The 20,866-nt window shown below is 42.8% G+C and overlaps 1 protein-coding gene across 2 annotated transcripts in view; it reads right to left on the reverse strand.

The window, feature by feature from the left end:
• Positions 1 to 19,108, reverse strand: part of NUP153 (nucleoporin 153) — a 45,994-nt gene extending 26,886 nt beyond the window's left edge. The window contains exons 1-2 of one of the 2 annotated variants that reach the window (XM_038127041.1): positions 18,239 to 19,108; positions 1,425 to 1,641 (exon numbers count right to left, since the gene is read on the reverse strand). In XM_038127041.1, coding sequence (XP_037982969.1) covers positions 1,425 to 1,641; positions 18,239 to 18,337 — 316 coding nt within the window. In that variant the 5' untranslated portion in view covers positions 18,338 to 19,108. The remainder of the gene's footprint in view (positions 1 to 1,424; positions 1,642 to 18,238) is intronic. The other variant, XM_038127040.1, reaches the window with a different exon arrangement.
• Between the last annotated feature and the right edge of the window lie 1,758 nt (positions 19,109 to 20,866).

Consider the following 20,866-nt stretch of genomic DNA (forward strand, 5'->3'; position numbering starts at 1 on the left):
ACTTCAATCTTCCTAAGCACTGCACTGCTAGTAATTAATTCTCCAAAGCGCTGGTAGATTTTTAAGACTGTCTTGAGATGAAAGAAAGCGTTATCAGACCAAAGGCTGGCCAAGCAAAGGAACACAGGCTCTTGCACATTGGTAACTCAGAGCCAAAGAAACAGGTTTTCTAAAATAAAAATACCAGTAACAACAACAAAAAATTATTAACTATAGCTAGAAAGATTAACTACACTGTCCACAAACTGCAACACAAGCTATTGAAGGTTCTAGCGGGTCCCATCTGCTCCTGATTTCTTGGTGCTAGAAAGTTTGCTGTGCAGCTGTTCTCACTGAAAGGTCCTTTCACACAATTCTTCAGGAAAGCCAACACATGTTACTCATTCATGAAAACCTTCTCTATTCCTTTATACAAACTTATGCTCAAGCTACAGCTACACAGAGAGCTGTAAAGCTCCTTATTTACAATTAGATAACATTGGTGAGAAAGGTATTTCCTCATCACTTTTCATTCTGCCAACAACAGAAGCAGCTGACTGTCCACACAGATGGTTATGTACATGTGCTCAGACAAAGTTTCTCACCTAATTAAAAACTGAGCTCCCAAACATGCTAATTTAAGAGAAACTCAAATGAGAGCATATGCAAATTCACAGGGTACTACAGAAACAGTGAGAGGCATAGATATAAAACACAGATTAATTTTAATATGATAGAAAGAGTTGTAAACTTCTTCGCCAAGGATCCAAATAGTTTCCAAAGACCTCAAGCTAGCAATGCCACACAATGTTACAAAATATTTTAAAAATAATAATGTCATAAACAAAGTTCCCCACATCTCCACTAAACCAACAAGGAAATATAATAAATTGATTGAAGAGGCCCAAAGGAAAAGAAAAAAAAAATCAGGACATATGAAGGAATTCTCCTCTGGCATTCTAGCATTTGGTCTTTTGTTTTGAGGACAACAAACCAAATTAATGCTTCTACTACCTTAAGCAATTAGATAAACTTTCCTCCCAGATCCTTTAAAAAGAAAATGTAACCCAACACACTTGCAAAAAAGAATGCTACCAATATTTTGCACTTGGCTACTTGAGTACCTGAAGTTAACTCATGACTTCCAAGGGCTCTAAGTGAACTCCGTAGTTCACTCCGTAAGTATGTTTAAACTTTGAAGCTAAGCCAGGTCTAAAAACTGAGTTACTGAGGCTTTTTCCTTTGTTTTTCCTATGTGTGGGGTTATTTTGGTTTGGGGTTTTTTGGCAAGTTGGTCATTTTAGTTTGGGTGTTGCGGGGTTTTTTGTTGTTTGCTTTTTTTCTGTCCAAACGCTCCTTCCAGCCTCCCCTAGAAATGCAGATTCAAAACTAGAAATCTGTGAATAAATACAGATGGTCAGAATACTAAATGATACTTCACATACCTTCTAAATTAATTCTTGCTGATTCAGGCGTGACTCTCCCATCAATTACCATGGCATCTTCATTTGCATAATCATGGTGATAGTTTACTGGATTCTCTTCCTCGCTTGCAGATTCATTCATATCTACACATTTATCTTCCCTTTTATTGAAATACTTCTGCAGCCATCCTGGTACAATGTTTTTCACTGATTCGGTCACTCTGCTGAGGAGCCCCAGCTTGAAAGAAAAATATATTAGCACAGTCAGCAGCATACTCTGGGATGCAACCTTGCAAAGACCTCAAAGACAGACCTTAGATAGCAATATTCAGATGAGTAAGATAAGAAGGTGGTGGATCCTTCATAAAGGATTCCTATACTTCTGGAACGTGCCTGACAAAAATGGACTTAACATTGAACTTCTGGAACATGCACAACAAAAATGCACTTAACATTGATTTACTACTAACCCATCCGTTTCTGCACTTCCCAGTGACCTGAGCAAAACTTCCACATTCTGAAACTACAGCTGAAGTTCACCAAAGGCTTGTCAAGTAACAAGGTCATAAAGAAATTAAATTTCTAAATAACTCCTGATGTACGCACATTGTTTTGAGGACTTCTCCTTCTAACACCTTCACTTGAAAAACCATCAAACCCAGAATCTCAGCAATTATCTACAGCAATAGAGATGAGCAGTAATAGCTGTTAAAATCAGTGAACTTAAATATTTCTTTTTCTAATGCTGAACTGCAGGAACAGTGATCACTAAAAACCCCACTATTATGCTCTGAACAGTGAAGGGATCCTGAAAGGATCTCAGAAGAAACAGCTACGGTTGAACAGACTCCTCACTACAGGACTGTTTGAATAGATTCAATTTGATAAAATTTCATTCCATGATATGTTAAAATTTTGTATCTACAAACCTTAATATTTGGCAGTTACAGAATACATAAAAGCCATTTCCATTTTGAAATTTACCAATTATTTGTAATGCTTACATTCTAGTAAGAAATATTTATTTAACATTTTGTATTAGGCAGTTACTTGTCCCCCCATCATATCCTCAAAATTTCAACATGCCTTCTTGTCAAATCTCAACCCTGTGCAGCAGAGTGCTTGCAACATGGAGCTGCCCCTCTCACAATGACTGCAGCCACAGAACCTGCTGCTAACCTCCGCAAGCTGAAGAAAGTGCCAAAGCTACCTCCACAATTTCAACACTTTGGAAACTGAAAAGCAACAAGAGCGTAAAAAAGATTTTTGTTGAACTTCATGGCCAGTTGCTAACACATGCATCAAGGTACTTTGTTATTTTTCTGGGTTTAGGCAAGAAAAATTTCTAAAAATTATTATTCATGTGTAGAAAATTGAGAACATTATTTGAACATGTAGTAGTTAGTCTAGTAAACAACTCTGAAACAAGAACCCTTTTGTATTTAACTTTCTTTAAAAATTCAGCACACATGAAAGAAGAAGTCCATATCTGTCATTCACATATTTCATACACAGTAACACAAACACCAACTTACAGGACACCCTTGAATCTGGAGTTAGGAGTGGGGCTGGCAAAGAGGAGAAAAGAAAGGTAGAAAACAAAAGTCTTTTCACAGAAAGAAAGTCATCTTAATTTACAGTTTGACATTTTTCACAATGATCTGTAATTTAATCTTTTACTTGTACAAAGACAGAATAACTAGCCTGGGACAGCTTCAGCTAGATAGAGTACAGCATAATAAATGCATCTATCACAATTACCACACTAAGATGCACACTAATATGCCATGTTTAGGATGTTGCTGCTGCTATCCTACATAAATACTTAGCCTCAGCTTTCCAACAACAAAAACTGTGCAATACCAGAGCTCAAAAGCAGTTCAGTGCCTAGCACCAGCAAAGAGGCAGTCTGTACTCTGTTCCCAGCCCCTCATTTTCACCCTTATTTGTGACACACTGTCCCCCTTTAGGGGAGTATTTTGCTGCTATGAATAAAAGCATATCAGGAACTCAGAGGAGTCAAAATTAGCCAAAATAAGCAAATGGTCAGGACACAAACTGCATCCAAGGCAATTGCTCTTTCCAAAATGCTAGGCATTACTATATTCAGTATTGCTAGAGAATCTCCCCATTAAAGAGTAAGACATTACTGGCCATAAAACAGGCGCCAGTATGATTCTCTTGCTGAGGAAATCCTCCCAGGACTGAAAGCTACTAGAGACTCAAGATGGAAGAAGCCATAGGCATCCAGAAGAGTAAACACCCAATCATTAGTAATCCTAATGAGTAACTGGAGAACGTAGCTAGACTAGTAATTAACTAAGATGACGTTTTACCATCCATATCTGACACCAGACTGGTTTGACCCTTTCGTGCAAATGGCAGCCTGCCACTCTTGCCATAATCAGCATTCCAAGCTGGGTAACACAGGGTAACTTCCCAAACCTACCCATGAGCTGGAACTCAGCAGAGCCGTACTGCACCCAAGTACTAATGGCCCGCTCCATCCGGCTTAGGCACAGTGGTAGACAAGGAGCATAGTTTTATACTCCATAATAATGCTGGCTTAGTGACAAAGCAAGAGAAAGCAAAATACATGTAAAGGCACCTACATTTCCTGTCAGCAAAATACATTAAAGGCACTGTGAAAGAACTATGCAGACATTATAAATGAGCCATCATCAAAACCAGACCCCATTAAAAAAAACACCTTCCCCCTAAAAGTATTCTACATTCCCCAGGTATGCCTATTCAAATACAAACAGATGACACACACACACCAAAAAAAAAAAAAAAAAAAACCAAACCAAAAAAAAAAAAAAAAACCCAAAAAAACCCCCACCAAAAACCCAAACAACAAAAAAACCCCACACAAAACCAAAACACAACAAACAAACAAAAACCACAAAAACAAACAAACAAACAAACCAAAAAAAAAACCACCCACAAAAAAAAAAACCCACCTAGAATTCCTTCCATCATTTCTTATCCGCCTATCAGAGCTAAAAGCTAATCAATAAAGCTCTGTGGTTGGATTTCTGATCAAGTCATGCAGTAAAGGTACCACTGACCAACTACACATTTGAACACGCATACTCCTTATTCCTGCCAGAACAATTCAGCAAAATGTCATGCCTTACACTGTCTTTAAAGCTGGCATTTTAATCTTACCTTAACTTGCAGTTTTCTTATTCTTCAACTTCAGCACATGCATTTGAACATCCTTTCTCTCTTTCTGCACATGCAAACAAGCCAACCCTGTCAGCAGTAGAGCACTCCCCCTCTACCACTTCCATGTCACCAGCTCTGTACTTTGTCCATCCCATTTCCTCAGAGAGGAATCATTAATCCTTCTAGAAGGCTGACAAGGATAGTACACGTCTCATTGATACCAACAGATCTTCAGATATGAAATACAAAAGGCACAGCAACAGACAACTCTAGCAGGCTTATTCTCCGGCAAATTGCTCAGATCCTGATCTTCTCATGCCACAAATATAAACCAGCCTTCTGCAGAACACCTTCATTCAGTACTGCTACTCTGAACATGCTACTGCACAAAAATGATTCTAGTTCCCAGTCTCAGGCTGGGAGCAGAGGATGTGCCACTGGCACGCAGTCTAATGTTCTTACCTTCTCATTTCTGCAGGCCACACAGGTACCAAACTTAATACCATGGAAGGGCAGAAGACTCAAGAGGGGCAATCCCAACTGTGTGACTGCTGTGTTTTATTCAGTGAACATGTTTTACTCCTTAACTGACTGATTTCAGAGGTTTGAGCTGCTGTCAGTATCAACTGCTATCATTTCAAATACAGTCACCCCAAAAACACCAGCAAGAAAGCTGAACAAAATGAAAATCCACCAGAAAGACCTAGTAGCTTATGAATAGGTATATTTACAATAGTTTTTCAAAATCTGTGCATCATCTCAAGTGTCTGCAGCTCTGCTAGGTCTATGTAAGTCTATGTATACAAACATCATAGCAACAGTAACTACAGTAACAGCTACTCCAAGGCATATTGGCTTGACATCACGGAATCACTGAACTATTAAGACTGGAAAAGACCTCTTAGATCATTGTGTCCAACTGTGACCCAGGAGTCCAAACCCTCCTTGTTTGGGCACAAACACTCATTACTGAGTTTCAAGCTCTACTCTTTAGGTCCCAACACTCGTCTGAAGGACCCAGAGCATTATTTTGAAGGGTCCAAGTCTGATTTGGAAGGCCCAAAGCCTCATTTGTAGAATTCCAAGTCTTCTTTATAGAGCACAAAGGCACATCTCCAGGCCCAAACCCTAGCTTCCAAAGCCTGCTATTTAGGATTCAGTCCTTTATCTAATGGGCTCAAAGTCTTCCTCTATGGCTCCAAAACCCCATTTCTAGGGAGCAGAGCCTCAGTTCAAGGTATTGAAGCATCATTTGAGGGCACAAAATCCAAGAAAATCCAACCTCAGGGTTCAAACCCTCCTACTCCCTTTTAAAAGCCAATTTCCAGGGTCCAAAGCTCTGTGTTGAAGACTCAAATCCTTCCTGGGAGGGTCCAAAGCCCTCTTCTCATAAGGTCATGGAGTCATTAAGGTTTGATGATCCTTTAGGATCATCAAGTCCGACTGTTAATTCAGCACTACCATCACGTTCACCATTAAACCACATCCTCAAGTGCCAGCTCCAACTGCCCTTCTCTGGACATACTCTAGGCCCCTCTCAGTCTTCCCTGCAGACAGTGGCCCAAATTTGAACACAGGATTCCAGGTGTGGCCTCACCACTGCTGAGTACAGGGGGACAACCGCTGCCCTGGTCCTACTGGCCACGCTATTGCTGATAGAGGCCATTTTGCCACCGGCCTTCCTGGCCACCTGGGCACAGCTGGCTGCTGTTCAGCCAGTGCTGACCAGCACCACCAGGTCCTTTTCTGCCACCCTTACCCAACCCAGTAGCACTGCAGGGGGTTGTTGTGACCCAAATTCAGGACTTGGCACTTCATCTTACTGAACCTCATACAACTGGCCTCAGCCTATCTACCCAGCCTTCTCAGATCCCTGTCTAGAACTTTCCTGTCTTTCAGCTGATCAACACTCCTTGATGTCCAACTTGGTGTCATCTGCAAACTGGCTTAGGGTGCAATCCCCTTGTCCATGTCATCGATGAAGATGTTAAAAAGGACTGGCCCCAGTATTGAGCCATGGCAAACACCATTTGTGACTGGTCACAAGCTGGATGTAATCCCATTCACCACCACACTCTGGGTCTGGCCATCCATACAGCTTTTTACTTGGCAAAGATCACACCCATTCACACCATGGGAAGCCAGGAGAATGCCATGGGAAATGGCGTCAAAGGCCTTACTAAATTCAAGGTAGATGACATCCAACATCCAGAGCCTTTCCCTCATCCACCAAGTGGGTAATTCTATCACTGGAGATCAGATTGGTCAAGCAGGATCTGCCTTCATAAACCCACACTGGCTGCAACACTAAGCAAAAGATATGTGGATAGAAGTATCAGTTAACAAACAGGTGTCATAATTTACTACTTTAGAAGACCATTTCTTCAAAGGATTTCTATAAAGAAAGAAAAATCAGTAGTTTGTGGTCACAGTTTGAATTCCAAACTTAAAAGCACGCAATAGCTGGCCAAAAACATATTTCTTGGCCAAAATTATTTACAGAATAGGACAGTTGTTTCAGCTTGTAAGGGTCTTTCACATAGCATAAGGTGAGGAAAGTACTGGCAGAAGCACTCAGCAGTGACACATTACTCGAAAACATCCGTTTTGTAACTGAGTTGATTTCAGTCCAGGAGGTCCAAGTACGAAAAAAACTGTATAAAATTACATAACAGCCATACACTTACAGAAATCTGTCAGAGATGCAAAATACACAACTGGATAAAAGAGCTGATTTCCACTTCACTGTACACACACCTCTGAAAAGCATCAAATTCTTGCCTTTCAGAGACTTCCTTGCTTCCAGTTTCAAAGTTAAAGTTATCAGAACATATGGAATCAGTAAGCCCTCAAAAAGAAAACTATCAGTGAAATTCACTGAGACAGAGCAGATCAATCTAACCAATTCCTAACACCAAAAAGGAATTTTCTTGCCCTCCACCCCCTACAGTTAGCTCATGCCAGCTCTGACACATAGCAGGCTACTCTCCATACTAGCTGAATTCATTAATCTGGCAAAAAGTATGGGTTTCTCTGCTGGGCCAATGAGTTAAACTGGCTCAGTGCACCAGAACAGGCCTGAGAGAAAGCATGATCAGGCAGCCAGAACCAGAGGAACATGAAATAAAACTTTTCCCTTCTTTCGATCATCCTGTGTCCATATTGTCATTAAAAACACTGTCCCATTCTCCTCTTCACCTCACCCTCCCCTTGTGCTGCAATTAGCACATACAAGCAACCAAATGATGAACTGTAGCAAGGCTCTATTAAATAGATCCAACCAAAAATCTGTCTATACACTATGATGGGGAGGATTACCCCTCAGGGGCATCCGGTTGCTGGTGCAGCTTACCATATGCCTGCATTGATGCTCATGCAACAGCAGGAATAGAAATGGAAACATGACATGATTGTCTCTTGCAGCAGCAGACTTAGACTGGATTAGACTAACTCTGCTTTTGCTATTCAGGGAGTGGCTTCAATTTGGATGTAGGACAGCAGAGTTTGATATTTCATTTAGAAAAAAGACAATAAAACTTATGACTTAATATGAACAATATGTTTCAGGAATGTTATTAATTATGTAACATCTGAAAAACAACAATTTTATTTAAGGCAAGTGGACTAGTTCAGATTTATTCCTGAAAGTCTTGAAGAAGACATTATATTACCAGATGCCTGTGTATTTCTTTCTTATTGCTTAAGTGAGCCTTATTTTCCTTAGTCTAGTTAGCTTTAGAATGAACATTCCAGGGAAATTCAGGTATTTTCTGGCACTGTATGCACATCTGTATACATTATAATCACTTACAACTGAGAGCAAAACACCAGTATGTGCTCTGAGAGATAAATCAGTGCCTCACACACTAGGTAAAATCCTTGTGACACTGAATGGTTTTATCTGAAGTTTTGTCCACACTTTCAGTTGACACAGTGACATTACAAAACGCACCACTAAGTACAAGGTGCCTTTCTTTCTTCTTTTTAGGAAGCACTACACAGGCACTAGTTAATCCTCAGCAGCAATCAGCAATGGGCACTGTAAATTACATTCAGTATTACACTTTGAGATGGAAATCTATCAGCAGAAAAACCAAAAAGTTTAGTCTTATGAATCTTATTTTCCCTTACAACTTTAAAAGCAGTTTTAAAGTTGTTTATTTCCCAATTTAAGAAGGAACTCTAACTAGTTAATATTTTTTAATTGAAGACTGCTTAACTCAGCTGCTACAGTGTGTCTCCAGGTAAGTTTCATAAGCAGTATCTAGAATTATATTAATTGAAATGCTGCTCAGAATATCCTTCCTATAAGGAAACCCTATAGTCTAAACTTACTACTTTTATTTCTGACATAGCCACATGGACAAGTTTAAAACTAGAATGATCAAGAAGTACATTTCCCATGGCAACAGACGGTCTTTACAAGTCCATTAGCACAAGTTAACAGATTTTGCAAAGTATAAGACACATTTTATATTTAGGATTTAAATACATTATTTACGCATAAAATTGTTTATCTTATTTATAGGTATTCTATATACATCAAGATGCAATTCATTAAAGTATCACATCATCACCCAACATAACTGGTAATGACAAAGTCTTCCTCTTTCCTGCATTTACAGCCAAGGCATACATGCATACAAGGGCTATCAACGCATCATACCCCAAACTACAAATTTGCTACCTGCTACAATGCACAAGGATCCCAGCAAAGAACTAAACATTTTCAATGTCATTTTGCCTGAAAGCACTCACAAACAAAACATGGTACCATCACACCATGGCACATAGTGGTGAGGACACACTATGTATTTAAACCCAAAAACGGGCAGCCCAAATTCTGCAACAAGTCCTGAAGCAACAGTTACATTCCATCTGAGGTCAACCTGCACTGATGTCCATCCAGTGCTTCCTAGTGAGGATAAGGTTTGAAGCATATTTCACGAAACTAAGCTACAAAATCTCACTCCTGACATTCTGGAAAACACAGTCTTCAAAAGAGAAGACTGGAAATAAATTTTTAAATATAAAACAGTATTAGCAAAAAACAGCAAAATATTCACATCCTCCCTCTGAAGTATCTTTTCTATGTTGATCTATAAATTGAGCTGATAATACCACATACCAGTCATTTCACACAATCTACAGCCAATCCTGTTGCACCTTCAGTAGGTTATCTAATTCACAAATTTTAACAGGTAAATTAAAATCAAGTAACTAAATCATCACATTTAGTTACTCACTGTGGTAATCTGGTACTTCAGCAAAATTCAAAGCTTTCCTACCTTTTAAGTACCATACCCAGACATTGTGCAGCATACAGAAGTTAAGCCTCACAATTCATCTAACCAGCATAACCTGCAATTACTTTAAATTGGACACATCTAACCCTGGTGCATACACTTCCTGACTAGATTCTAAAATGTAAGAATTGGCACTTAAAAGAAGCCAAAGCAACTGTGTGACTCTTGGACACAGTTGCTATAGCTGGAGCAATGAGAAGTATTGTTACATTCTTTGACATTTCAAGGCAATATTCTGAAACTGTAAAGCCCAGGTAGCCTCAGCTCTGCTGCAGGGCAGTAATCTTCCATTGTGAGAGGCAGCAGTGTCTTTCTGGCCATATCCTTCCATCACACTGCAACTGACAGAACCAAGAGCATCTCATTTTAAACATATAATCAGTATCTTCAGACACTTCTCTTACCAGCAACATGAAGAACTGCCTCTGCACACAGAGATTATTTTTTTAGTTACTGAAGGTCACTGAAAAATCATCTACAAATATGAATATATTCTACAACTCTGTAAAGTAAGTTTAGTAACAAATACCGAGGGCTGACATTAGAACACATGCACTGTTATAGATTAATTCAATATGTATCTGGTTACATCACAGCAATTCCTGAACACAGCTACATTTAAATCAGTTTAAGCCTTGTTTTTTTATCTGTTTTGCTTAGGATAATTTTAATTACAAATGCACCTGTATTACAGTCTCACTGATTTAATATCTCATTATTATAAATATTTCAGTGCCTCACTATAATTCAGTCTCAAAGAAAATGACAACTGAACAGTTTAGCTCTTTGCTTGATTTACTTCAGTCTTGGAAGTCATCAGGCCTTGAGCTCTAATAGGGGAAAGAGTCTTGAGACATTAACTACTTCAAAAACATTTGATTCAAAATACAATCCTAAAAACAAAGTCAGCCAGCTCCCCAAGACACTCTCACACAACTTCATCCACAAGCAGAACGATCAAGAAAACATTAAACAGCCTCAGCAAGGAGAAAGAAAATCTTCTACTGGCTCACATATTCTCAAATTGTTTAAGTGCTATTCACAGGTGTAGGACTCAGTGCATGCTGTTATATCTGTGTTAGCACACACATTTCATCCTAGCAAATGGGAATGCAAAGATGAACTCATGTTTACTTGAAAAAAACACAGTAGTCTCAAGTCAAACCCACTCAAAGATCCTGTACTTAAGTGCAACACATATAGATTCATAGAATGTTTTCGGTTGGAAGGGACCTTTAGAGGTCATCTAGTCCAAACTTCCCAGCAATGAGCAGGGGCATCTTCAACTAGATCAGGTTGCTCAGAGTCCCGTCTAACCTGACTGTGAATGTTTCCAGGGACAGAGCTTCAAACACCCTCTCCAGGCAACCTGTTCCAATGTGTTCCCCTTCTTAAAAAATTCTTCCTTACATCCAGTGTGAATCAACCCTCCTTCAGTTAAGAGAGTCTACGTCCCCTAAGTCTCAAAGGTGTTCATAAGGTCTTCCCAGAAACTTCTCTTCTGCAAGTTAAAGAGCCCTAATACTCTCAGCTTGTCTTCATGGGAGAGGTTCTCCTGCCCCCTGACAATTCTTGACGGCCATCTCTAGCCTCACTCCAACAGGTCCATGTCCTTTCTGTGCTGAGGACCTCAGAGCTGGATGCAATACTCCAGGTGGGGCCTCCCTAGAGAGGAGTGGAAGAACACAATCCCCTCCCTCAACCTGCTGGCCACACTGCTTTGGATGCAGCCCAGGATATCTTTGGCTTTCTGGAAGCACACATTGCCAACTCATACGCAGCCTCTCATGCATCAGCAACCCCAAGTCCTTGGCAGAGCTGCTCTCCATCTACTCGTGCCCCAGCTTGCATTGATAGTGGGGTTGCACCAAGCCAAGTGCAGTACAATAAATACTGAATTGATTACACAGAACATTAAAAAGCAAAAAACATGAGATTTTTTACAACTTAATAGCAGAAAAATGGAGAAGTATACCACATGACCTACTACTAAAAAGACAGAAAACATTTTTAAAAATTTGTTAGCAAAACAGCAACCCTAGAAAAAGCCTCTTAGTTACTCTTTTTGAGGCCAAGCTCGCAATTTACTCCGGAAAAACTGCAACAGTGAGACAGAGGCATTATTTCCTTCGTCAAGAGACAGCACAACCCCAAAGACAGAATTAGAGGATGGACCAGCAAAAGGATTGCCAACCTAGAGCAACAGTGACATTTACGCTGAAACCATGCCCGTGTGTGCTCTGTGGTCCAGCTGCAGCAGCTCTGACAGAACCACACACACAGAGGCTGCATGGCACCCCAGAGATCACCTACTAGTACAACATCCTCCTCAGAGAATGGCCAAAACCAGCAGGTTCACCTGGGTTTTAAGACATCTCTGGGCAGGTCTTCCAACATGCTGGCTAGCCTCACAGTTAAAGAATTTTTCCTATTATGAAACCACAATTTCCATTTTGGCATCTTCAGTCCATTGTCCCTTTGTATTGCTGTGAATCACCTAGAAGAGCCTTGCTACACCTTCTCTATCGTCTTAATGGGTATTTGCTGCTCTTAATCTGAACACATCCAGTTCTCTAAGCCATCATGATTTTGCTGTCTCTCAATCAGACTCAGTCCTGTATGTTTTCCTTGTATTTTTTTAAACTGGAGAAGCCAAAACTAGACACAACAGTCCAGATGCAGTCTTAGAAGTGCTGCATGCAGGGGAAAAAGCAACTCCCTTACATCCTTCCCACACACTTACTAATATCCCCCAGTATGCAGGCTGGCCTTCTTTACCTCAAGAGCGTGCCGCTGACTCACGTTCAACTTGCTGTCCAGCAGGTAGGTGGGGTTGTTTTGTCCCAGATGAAGGACTTCACATTCGCCTTTATTAAAACTCACAAGGTTCTTGGCAGCCCACTTCTGCCAAGTTCCCTCAATGGCAGCCCTATTCTTCATTATGCAACAAGGCTGAAGTTCCCAAGGGTCTGGTATTATCTGGGAAACTGCTGAGGATCCATGCCATTCCTTGGTTGTTAATAAAGACATGGAACAGCATCAGCCTCAATATCAACCTCTAAGAGCTGTATTAGCAATTGGCTGCCACTGGATCTTTGTACTACTTTGGCTGCCACTGGATCTTTGTACTACTTTGTACTACTTTGTCACAACCCTTTAGGTCAATGGTCCTGCTAATTTTCCAATCACTTTACGGTCCACCTGACAAGTCTGTATTTCACCAAGTGGACAACAGGGATCACATGGCAGACCACGCTGCGGGCATTGCTAAAGTCCAGGTAAACAATATCCACCGTTTGCCCCATGTCCACTGAGCCAGTCATCCCAGTGTGTTATGAGTCCATTACACGATGCTATGGCAGCCCACCACCTGCAGCAACCTGCAATACTTTTACTCAAACATTTTTGGGTGCACAAAAGATTCTGAACTCTGTCCTGCCGAGTTGTTAGAATCAGCAGCAGCTCAGTTTGTCCACGGCAGGGGAGCAAGAACTGATTCTAATTACTGACTGAAGGAATAAATAACTCAGAGGAAGTGATGTGCTGCCAGCAACCAAAGACAATTTGCAGTGTCCCAGCTAACACAGTCAATTATTTCATCTGCTTTTTTCTTTTCCTAAGATACCACTCACTAATACTGTTTGTCCCCAACACTTCACAGCCTCCAAGACCGTCATGACAACACTTTGAAACAAACCCTAGAATATTAATGAAATGCTACAGCAATCATCATCTACAATTTGTAGAAGTGTACAGTACTGCTAGCCTAAATGAAAGAAAACTGTCAATATCTCAGTTTTATAAGTTCTTCCCAATTAGGATACATTTTTGTTTACACTAGCAGTAGAAAGCCAAGTGCAAAATTTAAACACCTGTTTTGCTAATACAGTATCATATTGCTGGGACAAAGACAAAACTTCTGATGTTGACTATCAGCCCATCTTTTTAAAAAAATCTTTAAATACACATTAAACATGTCTTCAAATCCATTTGTTTTAGCTCAATGTGCTAGCTTTACTACTAAACCAAATCAAGCAGAATTGCATACAAATACAACCATATTAAGAGTGCCATCAAGGTGCAAACCTGTTGACTGGAGTTAATACAATGGTATTTATGTAGGTCCATATGGACATTCTTAATGAAGACTTTTAAATTAGTATTTTCCTGTTTAAGGCCTATGAAACATTACCTAGGTTACACTGCTCAGTATGATACCCTAGGAACTCTTAAGCATCAAAATTTCAAAATTTCCTCACAAAATAAACCTGGTGGTTTGTAAGATCCCTTCTGCCCACTGCCTGCAGTCACTGCCAAGCAAGGCCTATCTTCAAGACAGCAGCAGGTGACAGTACAATGCTTTAGACACTGCTGCATAGTTTTCAGTTCCCAGCCCTGTAGCTAGTCCTCTGGGAAGAACCTTACATGATGTCTCAAGTGACTTGGTGAAACTCACAAATCCAGAGGGGCTTTCACGACCCAGGCCTATGAAAGTGGCTTCCAGTGGCTTTCTGGTCTCCTATGTCAGGTTACATCCTAACTACATCAGCACAAGACCAACTACAATACTTACACAGACTTACACTGGTTTCATCAAAGAAAATACCTTTGGATTTGGACAGCTACATTATAAATGTGCACTGGCACATACACTTGTAGGAAAAAAAGGAAAACATCACTCCTCAGCATAAGTTTTAATCTACAGGCATTATCTCTAATATCAAACAGCTCTAAGCTAAAGTTTAATGTGAATATAGAAGTTCATGGGAAGGTTATAAACACTTTTCAGGTAATTGTTCTTTCCCTAGCTTAAATCTGCCTGTAAGAGTTTAAATAAAAGTGCGGGAGAATCAAAGTTCCCAGACTCCTTCATTTGAATCCTTAATACTCAAATAAAAAAATTACCATGAAAAGTCATTTTATTCTCTTCTCCTTTAAGTCACACTTAAAATCTCTGAAATCTGTTACCTGGATGAGAATGGCACTGTTCCAAGTTAAACCAGCATGAGCACACAAACGAAAGCAGAAAATTAAACATAAAATTAACAGTAGGAACATACAATTACTCTTCTAGAAGCAGTTTAATAAGCCAGCAATGCAAACATCCTTCCCATTTAACACATCCGCATTGGTAATTCCCATCATCAGTCTATCCAAATGACCAGGACAAACCAGCACTTAAAAACACTGAGGCCACATCTGGAAGATGAAACCCAGATGCTGGACACAACAGCTCCCTCACTTGGCACGTGCTTAGCTGTCAAAGAAGCTGCAATTTTAACCCAAGTGCCTAAGCTCCTTAAAAAGTGCAGGAGGAGGCAGGGTATTTCAGCATGGGATAGCCAAGTAATCAGTGTGCTGAGCACAGCATAACCTAAACCCAATGCATTCAGCGTGGAGCTGTCAACACTCTAGCCCTAGGAAAGCACAGTCAATGGGAAGAACCCCACAATTCTACTCCAAGAACGCCCACCATAGAGACACAAAAAAGGCTCTTTTCTTTCTGATATGTGACTCCTCCACCTCAGATCTTCATGGTGAGTGGATACTGTCCTTACCTCGTGGTGCTGCTACTTTTTGTTTCTTGGTTTAATAGTACAGCTGCTGACAGTGCACTTTTTATAAAGCAGGATGGTAGCCCAGAAAAGAAAATACCGTGTTCCTTCACTAGTGGGGGAAATCTACTCAAAGTTCCATCTTCCAAGATAATATACAAGCTGCAAGTCACATCCTCCAAGCAGCATCTGCTCATCCCTCCTATTTGAGACTGGTTTAAAAAAAGACTCTACAGCTAAAAACACACATGCAAACGTAATGAAATTTGGCTCCATCAGGCACCTGGGGAGAAAAGGGCATGAAATTTTGCACTTTCCATGTTTATTCCAAGAATATATAAAACAAATAACTTCTGAAATCATGGATCAGAGGCTGTATGTCTCCACTCTTGGAAGGTAACATCTTATACATCCTCTTCCTGGCTCAATGAATCACACATTCTTTTTCTGGATAATAACACAGTTTCAGTCAGAAGAACTCAAAGACAACACATAGCTTGGCAACTGGGATATTTGCCCAGAAAGTGGAAGATGTAGGTTGATGTCTCTAGGCAAAAAAAAAAAAAAAAAACCAAAAAAAACCAAAAACTGAAGCAGGGTCTACCACATTTTGAACAAATGCTTTAGCTGATCATCTTTGAAAAGCAGCAGCATCTCCTCGTCCAAATGTCTTCTAAAGCCATTGCTGCACTTAATGGAAGACTGACTCTGCAGCACGCTGGGCACGACTGGAGAATTGCCACCTGACCAAGCTCCCTGGGAGACTATGGCAAAATAACAACATCAAGAAAGCATAACAACTTTAGAAAAACACACAACAGGCTTACTATTGTAAGCCTGGCATCATGCTACTCATCTTTCATACAAGCGGAAAAGAATCAAACAGCCTAAGAACTTTAAAGGTGTTAGCAACATGGCATTCAGTGCTTAGGCACCTTTGGAGCCTGGTGATAAGAGACTGAGTTTTCAGGACTGCAGTCTTGACCCCAAGCACTTAGAACAGTTTTAATACAGTACTTCTATGAGCTTCCTTATTGATAATAGTTAGGGGAGCAGGAGATCATGTCCAGACTGCATTGAGCACTTCCATGTCTTCCCAAACTCATTACTGAGAGACAACACCAAACCACAGAATACTTTCTGCAGAGTAGATGTTATATTGAAAATAGGAACACTTATCAATTAATTTCGGTTCAAGTCAGCTATCTACCCAGAGCTCATCTTTTTATGTAATGCAGGTTAGCAAGCTACATAGGGTTAAAAGCCATCCCTCACAATTAATGCACATATCGGACACCTATCTGTTTGACTATTTACCATTTCTTCCCCAATACATTACTTGTTAATTTGATTGATGTATTTGACTTGCAGCATCCATGCTCTGGGCAGAATCTCACAGATAGCCCCCCAAGCACGTGTTTGCTTTGCCCCATTGTTTAAATAAACCTACTAGAAAACACACAGAGGTAACAGAGAATAGAATAATCAGAAAACCAATAATACCTAATTATTTTTAATTAATCTGATTTATCAGTTATCTACACAGTATCACCACGTGCAGGATATTGCAATTTCAACATTACTCTGTTGTTCACATAAGAGCTTTCAACATTTGCTCTGCAAGTGCAGTGATTCTTTGGATGAAGCGTCACCCTGCCCGCTTTACAAGGACAACACTGCTGATCAGTGTGCTATACAAAGGATTAAGTGTAGTACTTCCCAAATAATAAAAACTAATCGAGCAACATTTTATGCGTAACACGCCCTCAATTTTACATATAGTACTTAATCTCCTGGCTTATATTACCGATTTAATAACGCAAATGCTTTGGTTTTACAGTCAATTTCAGATTCAAAAATACACGTGAAAGGCATTTCCAGAGCACTGTCTCCAGGCATCTTGAAATTCTCTGACAAACACGAGTTGGGAAGGATCTTTGCTTCTACTCCCTGCAGCCACTGTAAATGGCACAGGATCTATGTATTGCAATTTAAAAACTGCTTTTTTTCTGTTATCTATCTATTCTGTCCTACAATACAAAGAAGAACAAATGCCTCATGAATTACATTTTGCTCGCATTGCACCAGCACGTTTAGGTACACGCAAGCCACTGAAGAAACCTAAGGGCTCTGCAGACAGCATCCTAAAAAAAAAGAGAAAAAGAAAGAAAAAAAAAAAAAGAAAAAAAGAAAAAAACCCCAGAAACCACAATGGAAGATGCCTAACTACCCAGCACCCTCACAGACTCCAACCTGGAATTTGTCAAGAAAACCAAATATTGGAAGCGATGCATTTAAATCTGACGAGTACTCTAACTTGATAACCCAGTTAAGATCAATTTAATAAGGATTTAACCGGGCAGCCCGGAGACAAAACGCGCATCCTACGGAGCGGGAGCCAGCCCGCTCCAACCGCGAGGAGAGGGAATGCGCACCTACCCCTTCCCAGCCGCCCTCTCCTCCTCCTCCCGCCTTTGCTCCTGCCGAGCGGGGGACAGGCGGGAGACAAAGGGGAGGCGAGAATCCCCCCGCAGCCCGGCGGCGCCGGAGCGGGGTGAGCGCCCGGAAATCCCACAATCCCCACAGCCCCGGCGGGAAACCGTTCCCTCCTCCCTCCTCACGGGCCGCCCCACCGGGAAACCCCGGCCCGAAGCCGCGCACGTGGGACTGCGTGGAGAGCGGAGGGGGGGAGGGTGGCGGAGGGAAGAGGTCGGGCCTCCGGGGCGCCTCCTGCCGCCGCTGAGGGGAGCGCCGGGGGAGAAGCGGGGTAGAAGGGGCTCACGGGGCTGACCCGCGACCTCACCTGCTGCTTGCCCCTCGCATAGGGCGGCTTCGCGGCTCCCAGGTGGTGCCGTCGGGTCCGGATCTTGCCGCCGCCGCCGCCGCTGCCACCCGAGGCCATGATGCGATCCGGCCCGCCGCCGCCGGCGGCCTCGTCCTCCTCCTCCCGGCGCGGCCGCTGTGCTCCGCCGCGGCCCGGCGGCGCTGTCGCTGTCACCGTCCCCGCGGGGACGCGCCCGGCCGGGCCTCTCTCCCCCCGCGCCGCTCCCGCCCGCCACGCGCCGCGCGCGGCCTCTGGTGCGCGCGCGGGGGGCTCCTCCGCGGCCTCCGCCCCGCCCCTACCCGCGCGCGCGCGCGCTCGCGCGTCTCTCCCTCTCACGCGTCTCTCCCTTCCCCGCGATCCCTCCGCGATCCCTCCGCCCGCCGCTCCTCGCTCGCGCTCTCCCGCCCGGCGGCGGCGCCCCGCGCGCTGTCCGCCCGCCCGCCCGCGGCCCGAGCCGCCGCCGCCGCCGCACCCCCCTGCCCTGCCGGCCAACCACACGGCGGCCGCCCCGGGCCGCGCGCGCGTCACCAGCCCGCGCGGGCGCGTCACACAAGCGGCGCCGGGCCGACGGCCCAGCTGCTCCCGCGCACGCGCACCACCCCCGCTGCCAGGGAAGCGGGAGGGGCCGGGCCGGGCCGGCTGCGCGGGAAAAGCGCTCGCCGGGATCTGCCGCGACCCGCAAAGGGACGTGGCGGGGAAAACGTCTGGCCCCGGGCGCAGCTCAGGGACCCCTTGAGGGCTAAGAGCGGAAGTTTGTGCCGGGATCGCACCGTGGGTGATTCCACCGCCGTCTCCCCTCTTCCCGTGGCGTTTCACAGAATGACTCAGGTTGAAAGAGACCACAGTGAGTCATCTGGTCCAACCTTTCCGCTCGAGCAGTGTCGTCCCAGAGCACATGGCACAGGATTGCATCCGGCCAGTTCCTGACTTTCTGGAGTAAGGGAGACCCTACAGCCTCTGTGGGCACCATGTTCCAGTCTGCAGTCATTCGCGCGGTAGTTTTTGTTCCTCGTATTTAGGTGGAATTTCCTGTGCATCGGTTTCTGCCCCTTGCCTCTTGTCCCGCTGCTTGGCACCACCGAGCAGAGCCTGCCTCTGTCCTCCCACCACTCTGCCCCCGGGGGCCCAAGCTATCCACGCTGAACCTCCTCCAAGAGACAGCGTGAGGAGGTTTCCCTTGTCCCTGACGAGGAACAGCGTGGAGAACGCGGCAGGGAAAACAGCACCGGGAAGTCTCCGGTGCTCCCCCAGGCTGCCACTAGCAAATAAGTTTGTGCAAGTAAGCACTAGTGAGTAAGTTTGTGCAAGTAAGAGAAACAGCAGGTGCAGGTTTTTCATCGGTTAGTGGTGGCATGTGGAAAGGAGGTAGGGGGAAAAAGCTTCACCATGACTTTTACTTCCTCAAAACATGAGGAAGACTGCATTCCTGTTACAAAGTTAAAATACATAAAATTTTTCTTACTGAAAGTAAAGTTGAGAAAAATCTCTGGTTTCACATTTTTAGTATCAACTTGCCGTGGGAAGGATGGAGCTGAGCAGTGCAGAAAATCACAAGTATCTTCCCTATGTGCAAGTCAATAAAAATGTTACTCAGGACAAAGCCCTGATGCACCACACACCCCTTCCACAAAAAAACAAAAAAAAAACACCCCAAAAAACCAAAAAACCAAAAAAAAAAAAAACCACATTTATCCCAGCACACAGCTGGAGAAAGGGTGCGTGGAACTAGGAGAGGTGGGGGGGAGTATTATGGGGATATCACTCAAACAAGAGTGATTCTGAAAGCATGCAGAAATGGTAACAGGCAGCAGCGACAGAGGAATAGCTGTAACAAGAAATGGTACGGGGGAATTTCGTGCTGCCTCATCTCTGCTTCATACTGGGGTTTTTTTTATTTTCATCAGGGTCCTCCCAGCTCTCTTACATGACTTAACTCCTCAATTCTTTGTCCCCTTTTCATTATCTACAGGAAATGACCATTATCCAATACCCAGCAGAGTGGAATTACTTTCCAGATATTTCTCCTCAAACTACACTCTTACTCTCCTGCCCCACAATTGGGAATACAATTTTACATGCAGGGGATGACTTGCAGCAATAGAAAATCCCTCTCCTTGCCTGCAAGAACCACCTCATTTTGTGTAAAGAACTGGTGTGCTACAGCTGCTGACTAAGTTTAGGATGATGGTCTGCTTCTACAATGGGCATGTCAAGATCTACATCAATGTAATTATCAAAACAAAAAACAATATTTTCGCCTGGATTTGCAACTCATTTTGTCCAAGAACCAATAACCATGCTAGCTTTCAGCTTAAGAGGAGGGGAAGGAAGGCTAGCATAATGTGTTTCCATTATGGGAAGAGCTAGATTTACAGTGGGGATGGAAACTGTGCCCATTGGTAACATATATTCATTAGTGACAATGCTGGCTTCTAAAATGGCGCCTGTGTGGGGAACTGACTAAAATCATTTCTGTGCTGGTCAGCTCCTGGTAGGAGCTGAACAAATCTAAAACAAGCTTTCCTCTTCATGCATGCTAATAATATTAAGGTAAGCTGTAAATACAATTTTCTCTTCCACATACATGTCAAATGCAGCTACACTAGA

Source organism: Motacilla alba, chromosome 2, assembly GCF_015832195.1.
Source record: "Motacilla alba alba isolate MOTALB_02 chromosome 2, Motacilla_alba_V1.0_pri, whole genome shotgun sequence".
In the NCBI taxonomy this organism is placed as follows: Eukaryota; Metazoa; Chordata; class Aves; order Passeriformes; family Motacillidae; genus Motacilla; species Motacilla alba.